Source organism: Caretta caretta, chromosome 22 (assembly GCF_965140235.1).
Source record: "Caretta caretta isolate rCarCar2 chromosome 22, rCarCar1.hap1, whole genome shotgun sequence".
In the NCBI taxonomy this organism is placed as follows: domain Eukaryota; kingdom Metazoa; phylum Chordata; order Testudines; family Cheloniidae; genus Caretta; species Caretta caretta.
In genome coordinates, this window is record NC_134227.1 from 3114611 (window position 1) to 3132130 (window position 17520).

General features: G+C 47.6%; 1 protein-coding gene across 3 annotated transcripts in view; it reads right to left on the minus strand.

The window, feature by feature from the left end:
* LOC125629405 (uncharacterized) overlaps positions 1 to 17281 on the minus strand; it is a 45212-nt gene extending 27931 nt beyond the window's left edge. The window contains exons 1-4 of one of the 3 annotated variants that reach the window (XM_048834852.2): positions 17132 to 17223; positions 12408 to 12547; positions 10876 to 10964; positions 10058 to 10184 (exon numbers count right to left, since the gene is read on the minus strand). In XM_048834852.2, the coding sequence (XP_048690809.2) occupies positions 10058 to 10184; positions 10876 to 10964; positions 12408 to 12420 (229 nt within the window). In that variant the 5' untranslated portion in view covers positions 12421 to 12547; positions 17132 to 17223. Of the gene's footprint in view, positions 1 to 10057; positions 10185 to 10875; positions 10965 to 12407; positions 12548 to 17131 lie in introns of all 3 variants that reach the window. The other 2 variants (XM_048834853.2, XM_075122199.1) reach the window with 2 other exon arrangements.
* Between the last annotated feature and the right edge of the window lie 239 nt (positions 17282 to 17520).

Consider the following 17520-nt stretch of genomic DNA (forward strand, 5'->3'; position numbering starts at 1 on the left):
TTTGTACACTAGTTCCTGTGACCCAAAAGTGCAGTGCAGTTGTGTTCCCATGTTCTGCTTCCCTTGGATCCCAGGGAATTTGTCATTACAAATTAATGCCCAGTCTGAGACTTCCATTATCCAGTGTGCTTCATTCACATGTGGACTGTTCTTGATTAGTGTATCCATATAAATGGAGTCAGGCCTACCGTGACACATGGCCAGCAAGGGTTAAGCCCCTCACAGGCTAACTGACCCAGATTCAATCTTTTGAAACATGTTAGAAAGGGAATGGCCCTAATTACCATGTTAGATAGGCTAGAACTTTGAAATGCAAACCTGTATTGTTAGAGAATTAGAGGCGATACTAATTGTACGTGTTTACTTTTATCTTGTTAGATGTTAGCCATGCAAACAGACAGTTCCTGTCTATTACCATAACTATAGAGTCAGAGATCAAACAGGAATATTAACATTTAGATGAATCTTGAGTAAAATAATGTCATTGTCTGTATGTCTCAAGTTTGATAAACTACACCTTTAACCTGATATAACGCAGTCCTCGGGAGCCAAAAAAATCTTACCGCGTTATAGGTGAAACCATGTTATACCAAACTTGCTTTGGCCTCAAGCATTTCCGTAAATAGTCACTTCCTGCCCCCTGACTGACCCCTCAGAACCCCCGACCCATCCAACTCCCTCCGCTCCTTGTCCCCTGACCACCCCCTCCAGAGACCCCCCCCTTCCTAACCCACCCCGGACCCCACACCATACCCAACCCACCTGACTGCCCCGACCCCATCCACACCCCCGCCCCGACAGGCCCCCCGGGACTCCCACGCCCTATCCAATGACCCTGTTCCCTATCCCCGACTGCCCTGCCCCCAGAACCTCTGAACAATCCAACCCCCCCTGCTCCCTGTCCCCTGACCACCCCCCCCCCCCGCGAGACCCTCTGCCCCTTATCCAACCCCTTAGCCCTGGCCTGCCACCCTTAACACGCCGCTCAGAGCAGCGTGTCTGAGCCAGACATGCTGACACACTGATCTGCCGGAGCGCGGAGTCCCGCCCCCCAGAGCGCTGCTTTACTGTGTTATAGCTGAATTCATGTTCTATTGGGGCGCATTACCTCAGGGTAGAGGTGTACCTTATGTTAATCCATGTGGTTAGTTACCAGTGATGCTAAGGAAATTGAAGGTTTCTTCAAAGGCCTATTGTTCACCCAGGACTGTATGGTCAAGAGGCTGCCAGAAAACTCTATTTAAAAACTCTTGGGACCTGATATTTTCATCTCAGATCCGCTTGATGCTTTATGTAGGGGAAGCTTGGATCTCCAGTCTTACCTGGATCACCCTGGATATGAACATTGGACTATGGTCTAATTCTGAAAGAACTCTTTGCAACTACAAAGCTCATCATCAAAACTGATCTCAAAACTGTACTCACGTCTTTGTGTATACTGATCTTTTAACCAATAGTCTTTTTCTTTTTTAAATAAATGTGAGTTTACTTCCAAAGAATTGGCTGTGAGTGTGTATTTGGGCCTGTGGCAGAGCCAGGGGTTGAGCAGTGAGCAGCCCGTTATATTGGAAAGTGGGCACCTACAGCTCCAGCCCCGGAGTCGGTGCCTATACAAGGAGCCACATATTAACCTCTGAAGAGCCGCATGTGGCTCTGGAGCCCCAGGCTAGCCACCCCTGCCCTAAAGAAAGGCCTGTGTTGCAGCTTATGTGCAGTGCATAGACGTGAGTCACAGTAAGGGTGGCGTCTGCGATGATACAGAAAGGGGTCGGGGATGGCTTGGGGGAAATATGAAGAGCTGTGTTTGTGACCGGGATCCCAGGGGAGCCAGATGAGGTCACTCAATTAGGGTGAACTGCAAAGAATGGGGCAGGCAATGGTGGATATTCAATACTTAGATTTACCTGGCCAGCACAAAATAGCTTCTATTATACCTCACTGGTTACTCAGAAGTCAACAACACAGTTCCCTTAAAGTAACCCAGCCTCTGGCCTCCACCTAGACACCCAAGTCAAATATGGTGAGGATTAATGATAATCTTATTCATCATATAAAAAAGTTCTACCAATCCCAAAGAATCTGACACCTAACATCCCAGGTTAATGAATATTCCAGATCTTACCCAAATACACACTTACAGCCAATTCTTACTAACTGAACTAAAAAAATTTTAAAAAGAAAGAGTATAGGTTAAAAGATCAGCATACAAACAAACATGAGTACAATCTTGAAATTCAGATTCATAGAGATGGTGAGCTTTGTGGGTGCAAAAAGTTCTTTTATAACTTAGTCAATAGGTTATTGTCAAATATCATATTCAGGGTGTTTCAGCTTAGGACTGGGATCTCAATCCTTATGTTTTAAGCTTCCCCTGAATGAAACCTCAAGCAGATCTGAGATGACAGGATCAGGACCCAAGGGTCTTTTATACAATTTTCTAGCATCCACTTGACCATACAGTCCTGGGTAAACAATAGGCTTTTGATGTAACCTTCTGTTTCCTAATCCACACTGGTAATTAACTACATGGATTAACATAAGAAACTGCTTAATGGATAAGTAGTTATCACAAACTTTAAAAAGACACATCGACAATGACATTATTTCACCCAAGATTCATCTAAACGTTAATATTCCCCTTTGATCTCTGAATCAATAGCTATAGTGATCGACAGGAATTGTCTGTTTACATGGCTAGCATCTATAAGTAAACACACTTAGTATCACTTCTAACAACATAGGTTTGCATTTCAAAGTTCTAGCCTATTTAGCATAGAATGGCCCTAATTACCATTCGCATACTTTCTAACATGTCCTTAAAGGTTGGCTCTGGGTTATTTAACCTGCAGCTGTTTAACCCTTTCCGGCCATGTGTGACACTTTGTATAAGATTGGTTGCAATTATATAACAGTGGTAGCAATAATGATTTGCATGATTATATTTTAATTAGATAATGTCATGTGTTTTGGCCATTTTAGCTGTTGAGCTTGAGCTGATGGCTAGATGACCATGAGTAGTGTCAGGCTGAGATTTCAGTTTGGAAAGGAAAGACAGGTCTGGACCAGAGAGTTAGACGTGTCAGTCGCCAGCATAGAGATAGTAGCTGAATTTGTGTTTGTCGATGAGATTCCCAGTGATAAGGTACAGAGGAAGAAGAGAAGTGGACCAAGGACAGAGCCTGTGTAATCCCCACAGAAAGTTGGAGTGGGGATGAGGAGGATTGTCCAAGGACACACTGAAGGAGAGATTAGAGAAGCAGGAGAGGACAAAAGAACATCAGAATTCAAGAAGACAACCATGGTCAGTGGTGTCAAAGGCAGCTGATAGGTCAAGGAGGAGAATGATAGAGTACTGGCTCTGAGCTTTGCATAGGGAAAGGTCATTAGAGACTTTCACAAAAGCAGCCTCAGTGGAGTGCTCCATATGTCATCTTGAAATCTTCCCACCCCACCAGACCCTTCCTAGAGTAACCACTCCCCTACCCCTTCATTCCACCTGTCCCTCTACCCTAGTATTCCTCACTTCCAGCTAACCCAGATCACCCACCCACCCACCCCTCCCTCCCTCCCTCCACAACAGCACCACTGCTGGGCTCTCCACCCCTTTTTCACCATTCCCAGTCCCCCACTTGCCCAGCTCACACCATTTCCAGTTCCCAGGAGCTCCTCTCCCTGACTCCCGTCATCCTCCTCCTTCCACTGTACTCAACCATCCCTGATTCCCTCTAATCCTCCACACCTCTCCCTGCCTTGTGGCACCCCACAAACTCCAGCTGTCCATCTTCTCCCCTCCTCATGCTCCCTACCCTCCTTTGTCTCAAGGACTCCTGAATGAGACTCTCACACTGTCTCCTAGCCTCAGGTGGCTGCACATGATTGCAACACCCTCCAGGCATTTAGAAATTTATCACAGCAGGCCACCAGCTCCACTAGATTTAGGATTCAGCCAACTATTCTAATTTCTCTAAAATGTACATGCTTACTCACATTACCATGAAATATACTGCTCATCATGTGGGTGCAGGACAGGATTAGTGGCCCAAAGACGGGGTTAATTGCTCCAGAGATTCCTAAAATACAGCCCTTCCAACACAAGCTCTTGACAAAAATCACCTTGTTCTTATAACAGTTTCTTGCACACATCTGAGGCTCAAACTATGGTTTTGATTATCATAGAATCATAGAATATCAGGGTTGGAAGGGACCCCAGAAGGTCATCTAGTCCAACCCCCTGCTTGAAGCAGGACCAATTCCCAGTTAAATCATCCCAGCCAGGGCTTTGTCAAGCCTGACCTTAAAAACCTCTAAGGAAGAAGATTCTACCACCTCCCTAGGTAACGCATTCCAGTGTTTCACCACCCTCTTAGTGAAAAAGTTTTTCCTAATATCCAATCTAAACCTCCCCCATTGCAACTTGAGACCATTACTCCTCGTTCTGTCATCTGCTACCATTGAGAACAGTCTAGAGCCATCCTCTTTGGAACCCCCTTTCAGGTAGTTGAAAGCAGCTATCAAATCCCCCCTCATTCTTCTCTTCTGCAGGCTAAACAATCCCAGCTCCCTCAGCCTCTCCTCATTATCCTTATTGAACCTCATCAGATCATTATCCTTATCCTTATTGAACCTCATCAGATTTCTTTTGGCCCAATCCTCCAATTTGTCTAGGTCCTTCTGTATCCTATCCCTCCCCTCCAGCGTATCTACCACTCCTCCCAGTTTAGTATCATCCGCAAATTTGCTGAGAGTGCAATCCACACCATCCTCCAGATCATTTATGAAGATATTGAACAAAACCGGCCCCAGGACCGACCCTTGGGGCACTCCACTTGATACCGGCTGCCAACTAGACATGGAGCCATTGATCACTACCCGTTGAGCCCGACAATCTAGCCAGCTTTCCCCTGACTAAAGTCAGTCACTTGGTATCTATCTCAGCTGGTGTACAGAGCATACTGCCTCTTTGGGAAAGTGGTATTAAATAAGTTAATTATTGTACAACTTTGAACTTCAGATCAGCAAAAGCCAAACTAATAAGAACAACCACACAGGATCAGCACAATGGTCTGTCTATCCCAGTACTGTATTCTGACAGTAATCAATACCAGATGCCTCAGAGGGAATGAACAGAAGGGGGTAATTATCGAGTAATCAATCTGCTGTTGTCCACACACAGCATGTGGCAATCAGAGGCAGAGCATGGGACTGCATTTTTGACCATCTTGGCTAATAGCAGTTGATGGACCTATCCTCCATGAATTTATCAAACTTTTTTTAACCCAGTTATAATTACAGCCTTCACAACATCCCCTGGCAATGAGTTCCACAGGATGACTGTTCACTGTGTGAAGTAGTATTTCCTTTTGTTTACTATAAATTTGCTGCCTATTAATTTCATCACGTGATCCCTGGTTCTTCTGTTATGTGAAAGGGGTAAATAGCACTTCCTTATCCACTTCCCCACACCATTCATTTTCTATTCCTGTATCATATCCCCACATTGTTCATCTTGGAAAAGAGATAACTGTCTTATTATTCTCTCCTCCTATGGATGGTATTCCATACCCCAATCATGTATGTATTTATGTATGTTTGTTTGTCCTTCTCTGTACTTTTTCCAATTCTAATATTTTTTTTTGGACAGGGTGACTAGAACTGCATATAGTATTTAAGGTGTAGCATATCATGGACTTATATGGTGGCATTATATTTTCTGTCTTATCACCTATTGCTTTCCCAATGGTTCCTAATATTCTGTTATCTTTTTTGATTGCCACTGCACATTTTGTGGATTTTTTTTAATGAACTATCCACAATGATTCCAAGATTGCTTTCTTGAATGGCAACAGCTAATTTACACCCTATCATTTTGTATCTATAGTTGGGATATTTTTTCCAATGTCAGGTTTCAGAGTAACAGCCGTGTTAGTCTGTATTCGCAAAAAGAAAAGGAGTACTTGTGGCACCTTGGAGACTAACCAATTTATTTGATGAAGTGAGCTGTAGTTCACGAAAGCTTATGCTCAGATAAATTGGTTAGTCTCTAAGGTGCCACAAGTACTCCTTTTCTCTTTTCCAGTGTGTTACTTTGCATTTATCGACACTGAAGTTCATCTGCCATTTTGCTGCCATGTCACCCAGTTTCGTGAGATCTCTTTGTAACTCATCACAGTTTGCTTTGGCTTAACTATCTTCAGTAATTTTGCATCATCTCCAAACTTTGCCATCTCGTTTCCATATTTTTCCAGTTCATTTATGAATCTGCTGAACAACACTGTACAGATCCCTTAGGGACCCAACTATTTACCTTTCTCCATTGTGAATACTGACCATATATTCCTACCCGTTGTTTCCTATCTCTTAACCAGTTACTGATCCATGACTTCCCTTTTATCCCATGACTTCTTACTTTCCTTATGAGTAATGCTATGATTTAGTCACGGAATCCATGACTTCCCGAGACCCCCATGACTTCAGTCTGCAGCGGTGGAGAGCTGCGACTGTATGGAGTACCCCACAGCTCCTGGTTGCCGCAAGCAGCGGGAACCCCGGCAGCTCTGACGCAACCCGTGGTGGGGGACCCCTGGAGCTCCTAACCCCCCACCCAGCTGCCTGATGCAGCCTGTGTGGGCACCCACAGATCCTCACAAATATTTTTAGTAAAACTCAGGGACAGGTCACGTTGTCAAAGGCGTTCTGCAAGTCCAAGTACATTATATCTACAGGACTACCCTTGTCCACAAGTTTGTTGATCCCCCCCCCCGAGAATTCTAATAGATGTAGCATGATTTCCTTTAACAAAATCCACGTTAACTTCCACAACAAATTGTGTTCATCTAGGTGTCTGATAATTCTGTGCTTTCCTATAGCTTCAACCAATGTCCCTGGTACTAAAGTTAGGTTTACTGGTTGCTAGTTGCCAGGATTGCTGCTGAAGCTTTTTAAAAATAAATTGGTATTACATTAGCTATCCCAAGTCATCTGGTATAAAGGCCAATTTAAGTGGTAGGTTACATACCGCAGTAAGTAGTTCTGCACTTTTCATATACGGGTTCCTTCAGTACTATTGGGTGAATGCCATCTAGCCCTGGTGACTTATGTTTAAATTTTCAATTTATTTGAAAACCTCCTTTACTGACACTTGTTTAGCACCTCAATCACCGAGCAGCCCCACCAATTGTCTGGCAGGCTCCCTGCTGCTGATGTACTTCAAACAATTGGTGTTCATGTCAGTGACTTTTCCTAGTTGCTCTTCAAAAGTCTTTTTTGGACTGCCTAATTATATTTTTACACTTGACTTGGCAGAATTTTCCTCAGTAGGGTTTGACTTTCAATTTTTAACGGATGCCTTTTTGCCTCTAATTGCCTTATTTACTCTGCTGTTTCATCTTGGTGATATTGTTTTAATCCTCTTACTGTTTGGAGTTTTTCTCCCCTTAGGAGTACACTTATTTTGAGCCTCTGACCGTGTTTTGAGTAAGTTTCCATGCAGCTTGCAGGCATTTCACTTTTGTGAGCGTTCCTTTTAATTTCCATGTCACTAGCTTTCTTTTGTGTAGTTCCCCTTTCTCAAATTAAATGCTACCATGATGTTCTTCATATTCCTACTCCCCCTCCCCGGATGTTAAATTTAATTACATTATGGTCTCTATTACAGAGGTGGGCAAACTACCAGCCCGCGGGACCGTCCTGCCCAGCCCTTGAGCTCCCAGCCAGGAAGGCTAGCCCCTGGCTCCTCCCCTGCAGTCTCAGCTCACTATGCCACCAGTGCTCTGGGCGGTGGGGTTGCGAGCTCCTGCCGGGCAGCACGTTGTTGTAAGCAAGACACGAGAAGTAATTCTTCCACTGTACTCTGCGCTGATTAGGCCTCAAGTACAGTATTGTGTCCAGTTCTGGGTGCCACATTTCAGGGAAGATGTGACCAAATTGGAGAAAGTCCAGAACAGAGCAACAAAAATGATTAAAGGTCTAGAAAACATGACCTATGAAGGAAGATTTGAAAAATTGGGTTTGTTTCTTCTGGAGAAGAGAAGAATGAGAGGGAACATAAGTTTAAGTACATAAAAGATTGTTACAAGGAGGAGGGAGAAAAATTGTTCTTAATCTCAGAGGATAGGACAAGAAGCAATGGGTTTAAATTGCAGCAAGGCAGGCTTAGGTTGGTCAGTAGGAAAAACCTCCTAAGTGTTAGGGTGGTTAAGCACTGGAACAAATTGCCTAGGGGATTGTAGAATCTCCATCATTGGGGATTTTTAAGAGGAGGTTAGACAAACACCTGTTAGGAATGGTCTAGATCAGGGGTCTCAAACTCATGGCCCGCGAACCTCCCCAATGTGGCCTGTGGGGCTCCAGTAGTTTTGGCCCCACCTGCCTCCCCCAGGCAATTTAAAATAGCCTGGGGCCCCAGCAGCACAGCGCAGCTGAGCAGTATCTGCCTGCTCGCCCCACATGTCTGACCCCTCCCACTTCCAGACTAGCCCCCTCCCTGTGGCACCGGGGCAGGGCTATGTTTCCGCGCGCTGCCCCAACCCCAAGCGTCCCTACGGCCAATGGGAAGCTGTGCGGGTCATGCCTGGGGGCAGCAGTGCACGGAGGCCCCCCGGCCCACCCTGTCTTGGGAGCCCCAGGTAAGCACCACACCCCGACCCCTCCTCCCACAGCCTGCACCCCCACCCCCTTCCCAATCCCCTACACTACACCTCCTCCCCCACTCAAACTCGCTCCCAGAGCCTTAGGCAGGTGGGGGGCAGAGTTTTGGGGGATGGGTTCTAGGTGGCATGAGTGACATTATTGGCCCGCTGGGAGGATGAGAAGACTGGCACTGGCCCTAAGGCAAACTGAGTTTAAGACCCCTGGTCTAGAGAATACTTAGTCCTGCCATGAGTGCAGGGGACTGGACAGTCCTGCCATGAGTGCAGGGGACTGGACTAGATGACCTCTCAAGATCCCTTCCAGTCCTATGATTCTATAAACTGTATTAAAGCAGAGTTAAGTGCTGCCTCATGCCCTTCCAGCATGTGGAGAGTGGTGAAAGTTAGTACATCTGAAAACCAGCAAATTAAGAACTACACACCACACCTGCAAAACGAAGCTCTGCTCCTACTCCCTAACCTTGGAGCTAGCAAATGTGACTGGGAATAGGTCAGTAAGGAAGGAGCAAAGGTTTACCAACTAACCAGGGAAGTGGCAAATTTTCCATCGCTTGAAGTCTTCAACTCAACATTGGATGCTTTTCTGGAAGATATTTTCATCAAAACACAAGGTATTCAGCTCACTTCAATGGTAACTCGAAACTGTATGGCTTGTATGATACAGAAGGTCAGACTAGATGACCTAATAGTATCTCCTGGCCTTAAAATGTACTGATCAATAGAAGGAAAGACTAAGAACATGCCATTGTTTGTGCTGTGTTCGACAGATTTGAATACCAACACTTATCTCCATGCACTTCAGCTATGCACACTGTGTCAACTGTAGCTTTACATGAACAGTGGAGGGAACAGTTGGAGCAGCTTGGCAGAACTGTGACTGTGATAAGAAGAGAGGTGCATGTGAATCTTGAAGGAACAGGTATTCCTCACATCAGTGCTAAGTGTTGTAGGTTGTGTCAATGAAGGTGCACGAGGGTGTGTTCTTGCCACGAGGGTTGTCAGCAGTCTGGTGGCATATGTGCTAATGGTCTCCAATGCTCAGTGAGGATAAGTGAAGGAATCCAGAGTGCAAGGGTAAAGGGGTGGTGACAATCTGAAAGTCTAAGATGGATAGTGCGCAGTGGACTCAGTGTTTGAGTACAGGCAAGGGGTAGGTAGCTTCTGTTCCCTACACTGGACCTAACCAAGTTTTGCCTTTGCAAAGAGAAGGTGTTGGACTTTGTGTTATCCTGCTCCCGTCCTCTGTTTCCAAAGTGTTGTGTAGCAGGGGAGGGCAAAGTGCTAATATAAGTGTCATTGGCCTGTTGGAGTGTTGCTGAAACAGGGCACAATTTGAGGTTGCATTGAGGGTGTTGTGAACCTTAGTTGTTCTTTCCCATTCTAATAACCGAGAGGACAGGAATCCTTACCCAGCGAGGTCACATTCTCATAGTTCTCCTGCATAACGTCTCTGTAGAGGGCTCTCTGAGCGGGGTCCAGCAGAGCCCATTCTTCTTCGGTGAAATACACAGCCACCTCCTCGAAAGCCATTGGCCCCTGAAAGAGCAACAGCCCCTCACTCAGTACCTGCTGCCTACTGACAACCCCACTCCTCACAGGGGAGGAGGGCCAATCACTTGGGGTGTGGGTGGAATGCTGCCTGCCTCCCACAGCTTCCATCACATGACAGCAGCCAGAAAGCATCAAAGGGAAGGGAGGAAAAAGAGCACCCCCACTCCTCCCAGCAGAGAGAGGGGGAAGGAGTCTTCACATTCATCACTCATCTACGAGCCAGAGGCTGATACAGGAGATGGAGCCCCCAGCAGGGTCCAGGGACAACCCCCTGATGCAAATTGCAACATCCTCCTCATTGCCAGCAGCTAGAGAGGAGGGGATGGAGTATATTCCCTAGGCCTCACTGGTAGGTGCCCCTTTACTTCTCACAGCAGCCGCTGGCTAGTATTGAAGTCTGGTAAGTTTCCCTAGCCCAGTCTGGGGAGGTGGGCGGTTGTTTTCTGCATGACTAATTAGGGAATTCCCACCCACAAATCATAGGGGTCTGTTGCTGAGATCTAGGCATCACGGTAAACAAATCTTAGCAGCCTGGCCCCCTCCCTTTCTTCACTCTGTGTATTTCCTGACCCCTCCCACTTCCAGACTAGCCCTCTCCAAAGTGCCCACCTCCTCTGTATTTACTGCTCTTCTCCCTCCAAAGAGAACCCACCAGCAACTCCTTGATAATCCCTACCTCAAATGGCTCCACTGCAGCCATTTCCCTTCCCTGGTCCCTGGAAGGACAGAATGAGCTGGAGCAAAACATGGATGTTACGCTGCAGCCTGTTAAGGCAAAAAGGGTAATTGGGGACATGTCAGAACAGGAAATAACTTCACAGCACAATTCCCCCCAGGATCTTTCCCTGCACATGGATGAACAGAACAATTCAAAACAGTGATGGAGGAGGGGGGGCTTTATCTACCTAGATATCCGTTAGAAAAGGAATTCAAGCAAACGCAAAGTGTCCAATAAGTTCTTGGAATGTACAGGGGACACCTGTTTTCTTTGAGAGGATGGAAGCATAATCATAAGTGGTTCACTGACAAACTGGGAGGCTGTATCTAACGTGGTCCCACAGGAACCAATCCTTGATCTGCTACTACTCAATATCTTCCTTAATGACTTGGATAATGGAGGGGAAAGTGTGCTTATTAAATTTTCAGATGACACCCAACTGGGAGAGTTGTAAACATGTTGGAGAACAGGATTAGAATTCAAAATGACCTTTATAAATTAGAGAATTGATCTGAATGAACAAGATGAAATTCAATAAAGGCAAGTGCAAAGTACTACATTTTAGGGAAGGAAAATCCAATGCACGACTACAAAATAGGGGCTAACTGGCTAGGGGGCAGTACTACTCAAAAGGATCTGGAGGTTATAGTGAATCACAAATTGAATCTAAGCCAGCCATGTGACTCAGTTGTGACAAAGGCTAGTTCAGTACTGGAATAGGTTACCGAGGGAGGTTGTGGAATCGCCACCACTGAAGGTTTTTAAGGATTGGTTGGACAAACACCTCAGTGTTGGGGGCTGGACTAGATCATCTCATGGTTCATTTCAGCCCTACAGTTCTCAGATTCTATTCTGAGGAAATGTTTGGTCATTTTACTGACCTGGCCCATCCCACCAGCACTAAACAACAGAGACATTTTGAAATCCTACCAGTAACAAAGTCTGGGAACCAAATACAAGACAAGAGCAGAACAAAAGGAGTGACTTTGGGGGATTTCCCCTGATATTATCCCCAGGGAAGCACACTCCCACAGCCGGTGGCACAGTCAGAGTCAGGAATTGGCTTTTCCTCTCCCTGCATTTCACCTTGTTCACTGGAAAGTGAATCTGCCCAGGGATGCTGCAGTAAGTGTGTGTGGGAAAGTCAGAGATCTGGGAATCTCTCCCTAATTATTTCTCCCACTGCCCCTATCAATCTCTCTCTTTTTCTCCTTGTGTTTCCAATCTCCTGTCCTGCCCCCTCTGGCAGACAGCCAGACAGCCATTCCTGGGTGTTCGCTCTCCTGTGGCTGGATTGGCTCCTGCAATTGCTAAGGGGAGGAGAGATGTGGGGTGAGGTGGGGCTGTTTGTACACAGTCACTTTCATACCCATCCCCAGCAGGTTCCCTGAGGTCTCTATCAATCACCTGGAGTCTCTGCTTCAGATGTTGGTGTGGGCAGAGCCTAGGGCTGGCCCATGGAGCTAATTACAGCTGGAGAAAGTCCTCACCTTGCCTGGGCATAGAGGAAGCTTCACTTCAAGTCACTTCCAAGCCCAGACCCCACCGGGGGAGCAGCAGCTGCTCAGTCTGGGCTCCCAGATCACAATGCAGGCAGCAGTGTCTGACCCAGGAAGCTCAACCCCAATATCTTAAGACGAGAGAGAGACACAGTCAGACAGAGACAGAGGGATCTTCCCCCTCCCATTCCTTTAGAACAACTGATACCCCCACCCCCCAGGGACATATCCTGATTTTATTTGCCCCCATGTTAATCTGGAGTCACTCCATGTTCTTCCTTGAAGTGTCTCTTGATTAACACTGGTCTCAGTGAGACCAGAAACATGGCTCAGGAGGGATGAGGCCAGAGTCCTTTCCTCCTCCCTCATTCCCTCCTCTTCTTCTGAGGACAGCAACAGTTTTCCCTCCAAAACCTGGTCTGTCATGATTTCATATCAGTATTTGATAAATGGATAGGGAGTTATCAGCTGCGCCTCCCAGCCGTTCACACGGGGTGGTGGGAGCCCTGGGCGAGGCTTCTTTAACAGGAAAATGGATGGCATGGAGGAGCCAAATTTTTTAAGAAATTTCCATGCTCAGTGACTGGCAGATAATGGCCAATAGGTACCTACTCCCGAGATGACTACGTCTCAGCGCTGGGCGAAGCAACCCCTCATGGAGACCAACTGTCATGGGGGTTTGGGATACTGCTGGTGAACATGATGAGGGGAAAGTGAGAGGCTAATACAGTAGCATGGAGATTCTCAGCCACTCTGGGTACAGCCTGGACAACAAGGAGCCAGGCACAGACTGAGCCATCGTCCTGTGCCCACTGAGGAAAAGAAAAGGGTCCAGCCAACTGTTCTGTGAGCAGCTGGGAAACCCCATTCCCCCAAACAGGGGGAGGCCTCTGGCTTTGGTGTATATTAAATATGGGATAAGTCACTTTCATCAGCAAACACTGTAATGAAGATAAAGGGGGAAAGAAATGAGTCTCAAATGAGAGGAGAAAGTTGACCATTTAACTCCCTGCAACCGTCAGGATGGAGAATGACTAAGACAGGGGTGGGCAAATTACAGCATGTGGGCCAGATCCGGTCCCTCAAGGCTTTGGATCCGGCCCACAGGATTGCCACCCCCGTGGCGCTGTGGGCCCCACACTGCTCCCAAAGCAGCCGGCACCACGTCCCTGCGACCCCTGGTGGGCGGGGGAGGGGAGAGGCAGGGGGCTCCAGGCACCACCCCCCACAGCTCCCATTGGCCGGGAACAGGGTACCACAGCCAATGGGAGCTTTTGGGGAGGTGCCTGGAGGCACAGCAAGCGCAACGCATGTGGAGCCCTCTGCCACTCCTCCCCCAGAGATGTGGTGTCGGCCGCTTCCGGAGTGGTGCAGGGAGCCTGCTCTGGCCCCGATGCGCACCGCTGCCAGCCGGATCCACTCCAGGTAAGCTGCACCAGGCCAGAGCCTGAACCCCTCCTGCATCCCAACCCCGTGCCCTAAGCCCCCTCCCACACCCCTGCCCTGAGCCCCCTTGTGCACCCCAACCCTGTTCCCTGAGGCCCCTCATATGCCCCAAGCCCCTCCACTGTCCCAACCCCTTGCTCTGAGCCCATTCCTGCACTCCCTCCCTGCACTCCCTCCCACACCCCAACCCCCTGCCCTGCATGCAAATTCCCCACCCAGATGTGGCCCTCAGGACAAAAAGTTTGTCCACCCCTGGACTAAGGCAACAAATTCCCTCCAAAATAGGAGAACTCGCTGCAACTAAACCTCGGAACGTCTCCTAACATGGGAGGTTTTTTAGCAGACATTTAATAATTACATGGAAAACGACAATATCTGACAGCTGATGTCTACGTTAAGTCATTAAAGAGAAAAGGGTGGAAATCTGGAGAATTTTGGATCAATTTTCACAAAGTAGAGCAGAAAGTGGAAAAAATGTGAAGAATTTTATATCGATAGTCAATAGTAGGTAAAGAGGTAAAATGAGAGTGAATTTCATATTGTTATTTGACAAATTGAGAGAAAATGGAAACCTTTTCTAAATATATTCAAAAATTTGAGAAAAGGTCAAAATCTGAGGATATTTTATGTTAATTTATTATTAATGAGACATGGAAAAAATCTCAGGGAATATTAAATTAGAAATAGATAACTAGAGAGAAAGGAGGGCAAGATTTTAGGATATTCTCCGGAAGAAGAGATCTGTGTGTAACTCAGAAATGTATCTCTCTCACCAATTGAAGTGGATCCAATAAAAGATATTACCTCAACCATCTTCTCTTTCTAAATGCAAAGCAATGCACATTGGAGAGAGAAACTAGAGCTACTTATAAACATTATTGCATGGTAAATTAACTATCACCTGTAGCCCATATAGCTAGCTTTAGCATTTATTTTATGCAGCAGTAATGCAAGGAACCCACAGGCCTGTCTCCTGTACAACACTGGCATCAGCAGTTAGCATAAGCCTTGAGGTCTATGAACTCTGGCACAGATAAATGGCCTAAGGGTCAGCCCTAAGGTTTGGGGAACTGGAAATAGAGTGTCTAACGGGGAATTTCATCAGTAAAGACACCAGCCGACCAAAAGAACATGAGCTAACACCGGCTTTCGGATAGAACATCCACAGACGTCTGACCACAGGAGTGCCATGGCAACGTATTGACATATAGGACACTAAAATAAGATCATTAATACACTAACCTACAGGAGCACATCCCAACATTAGTAGGGAGAGGAAATACAAATGAGGAAGAGAGGAGAAACCCCTACTGAACATGCATTACACCTAGCAATGTCAGCATAACATATTCTAGGCTACACAACTCAGGAAAGGGATCTGCATGTTGCTGTAGACAGATCAATTAAAAGGTCCACTTAATGCACAGCTGCCAGCAAAAAAGTTAACATGTTAGGATTCATAAGGAATGGGATGGAGAATACCACCAAACATTTGTATATAAACCAAGGGAGCAACCTCTAATATCCTGGATCACCATGGCTACTACAGCACTGCACACAGGATATTTTATATCAATCTTTCAGAATTGGGGAAGAAATAGGTCTAAAAAGAAACATTTGATAATGAGAAAAACACATGTGGATCTGAAGAGAATTTATATTAAGTAAGTGAAAGTAGTTGGACAGTTTGACTGGATTGTATATGGAAGTTCAATAAACAGAGAGTAATAATTTTCCCCCCACTCACACCATTCACATGGGCAGCAGGGAGCCCTTTGGGGAGGTGCTTTAAGAGGGTACGTGAGGGTAATATGGAGCAGGAAAACTCCCTGGCAGTAGGGAGGAGGCAGCAGCAGGGGCAGGCAGGTGACTGGCACCTGGGGGGAGCTGTGTTGGGCAGTTGGGAGTAGCAGTAACCTGGACTATGTAACCTTGGGCTGGACAGTCTCCACTGGGGATTTTTTCCTCCTGTCCCCTTCCTTGCCTTGTTGTTGGCAGAGAATGGCCACCCCATCCCACCCCAGAGGCAGCTGTGTCTCAGGGCTCTGCAAGCTGCACCCATTAGGCCCCTTCTCATTTGGAGAATGATTCAGGACAATTTCCCGAAGAAAGAAAGAAAATTTGCTGCAGGTCATACGGGTGGGAAAATATCCCAAATCTGAGATTGTTAAATTAACATTGGAGAATTAAAGAGAAAATGGGGCAAACTCTGAAAAGGAGAATAGAGAAAGTGTCGATAATTGCTCCATCAGTACTTCATGGAGCCATTGCTGCTTTTACACCTGAAAGGAGACTTCCTTTCTCTGACTCCTGCCCATGGGGCCATGGTCGGACGTGGTGACCCAGAGAAGCTGACTGGGGGCTGATGCAAGGTAAGCAAAACCGAACCAGCCTCCCAGGGTATTGGGTTGGAAGCCGGTACGGGCAGTGGGCCTGGATTCCCCTACATCAGTGGTTCTCAACAAGGGGTATATGTACACCTGGGAGTACGCAGAGGTCTTCCAAGGGGTATGTCAACTCATCTAGATAATTGTCTAGTTTTACAACAGGCTACACCAGTGGTTCTCAAATTTTTGTACGAGTGACCCCTTTCACATGGAAAGCCTCTGAGTGTGACCCCTTCTTATAAATTAAAAGCACTGTTTATATCTTTAACACCATTATAAATGCTGGCGGAAAGCAGGGTTTGGGGTGGAGGCTGACAGCTCGCGACCCCCCTCCCCTTGTAAGAGCCCTGTGATGCCCTGAGGGGTCCCAGCCCCCAGCTTGAGGACCCCGGGCTACATAAAAGCACTAGGGAAGTCAGTACAAACTAAATGTCCACACAGCCCATGGCCCGTACACACTGCTCTGCACACCCTGCACGAAACGTAAGAGCAGCGTGCGCAGCCCCGGCGATGATAAAAAGGAGAAAGACGCCAGCCGCGTTCCGCCAGAGCGCGCTGCGACAGGCGGCGATTTCCAGACCGGAGACCTGGGGTCTGCAAGTGAACCGCTGCCGCCACCAGCCCCTGGGCTCGCCCCTTCGGCAGCAGACCCCCCGCGCCGACTGCCAGAGGCGGGGCGGGGCGGGGCGGGGCGCGGGCGGGACGCGGCCCCAGACCCCTGGGCGCAGCCGGGCCCGGCCCGGAGATCTCGGGACACGAGAGTTCGCGTTAGCAGCCTGAGGCCGGGCGCCGGCCGGCCGGGACTGGGGGCGGCGGGGGCAGCAGGAGACGCGAGGTTATGGCGGCGGGGGGGGCCAGGCTGATCCCGAGACCCTTCCTTACCTGGGCTCGAGAGGGCGGAAGAGCCCCGGGGCAGGCTGGGAGCTGTAATTCCTGGCTCCTCTCAGAGCGGAAGTGACGAGTCAGTTGCTCAGGCAACGCGCGCGCCCCGTACTGCGGGAAGCGGAAGTGCGCCGTCTGCCCACGCGCCCCCTCCCGATGCACACTGGGAAGCGTAGTTCTCTCGCTCAAGCTCAAGCTCTCAAGGGGTCAGTTTGGATGAGCCATTGCCAGCAGGAGAGTGAGTGGGGGGGCGAGAAAACCTGGATTTGTGCTGGAAATGGCCCACCTTGATTGTCATACGCATTGTAGGGAGAGTGGTCACTTTGGATAAGCTATTACCAGCAGGAGAGTGGGGTGGGAGGAGGTATTGTTTCATGGTCTCTGTCTGT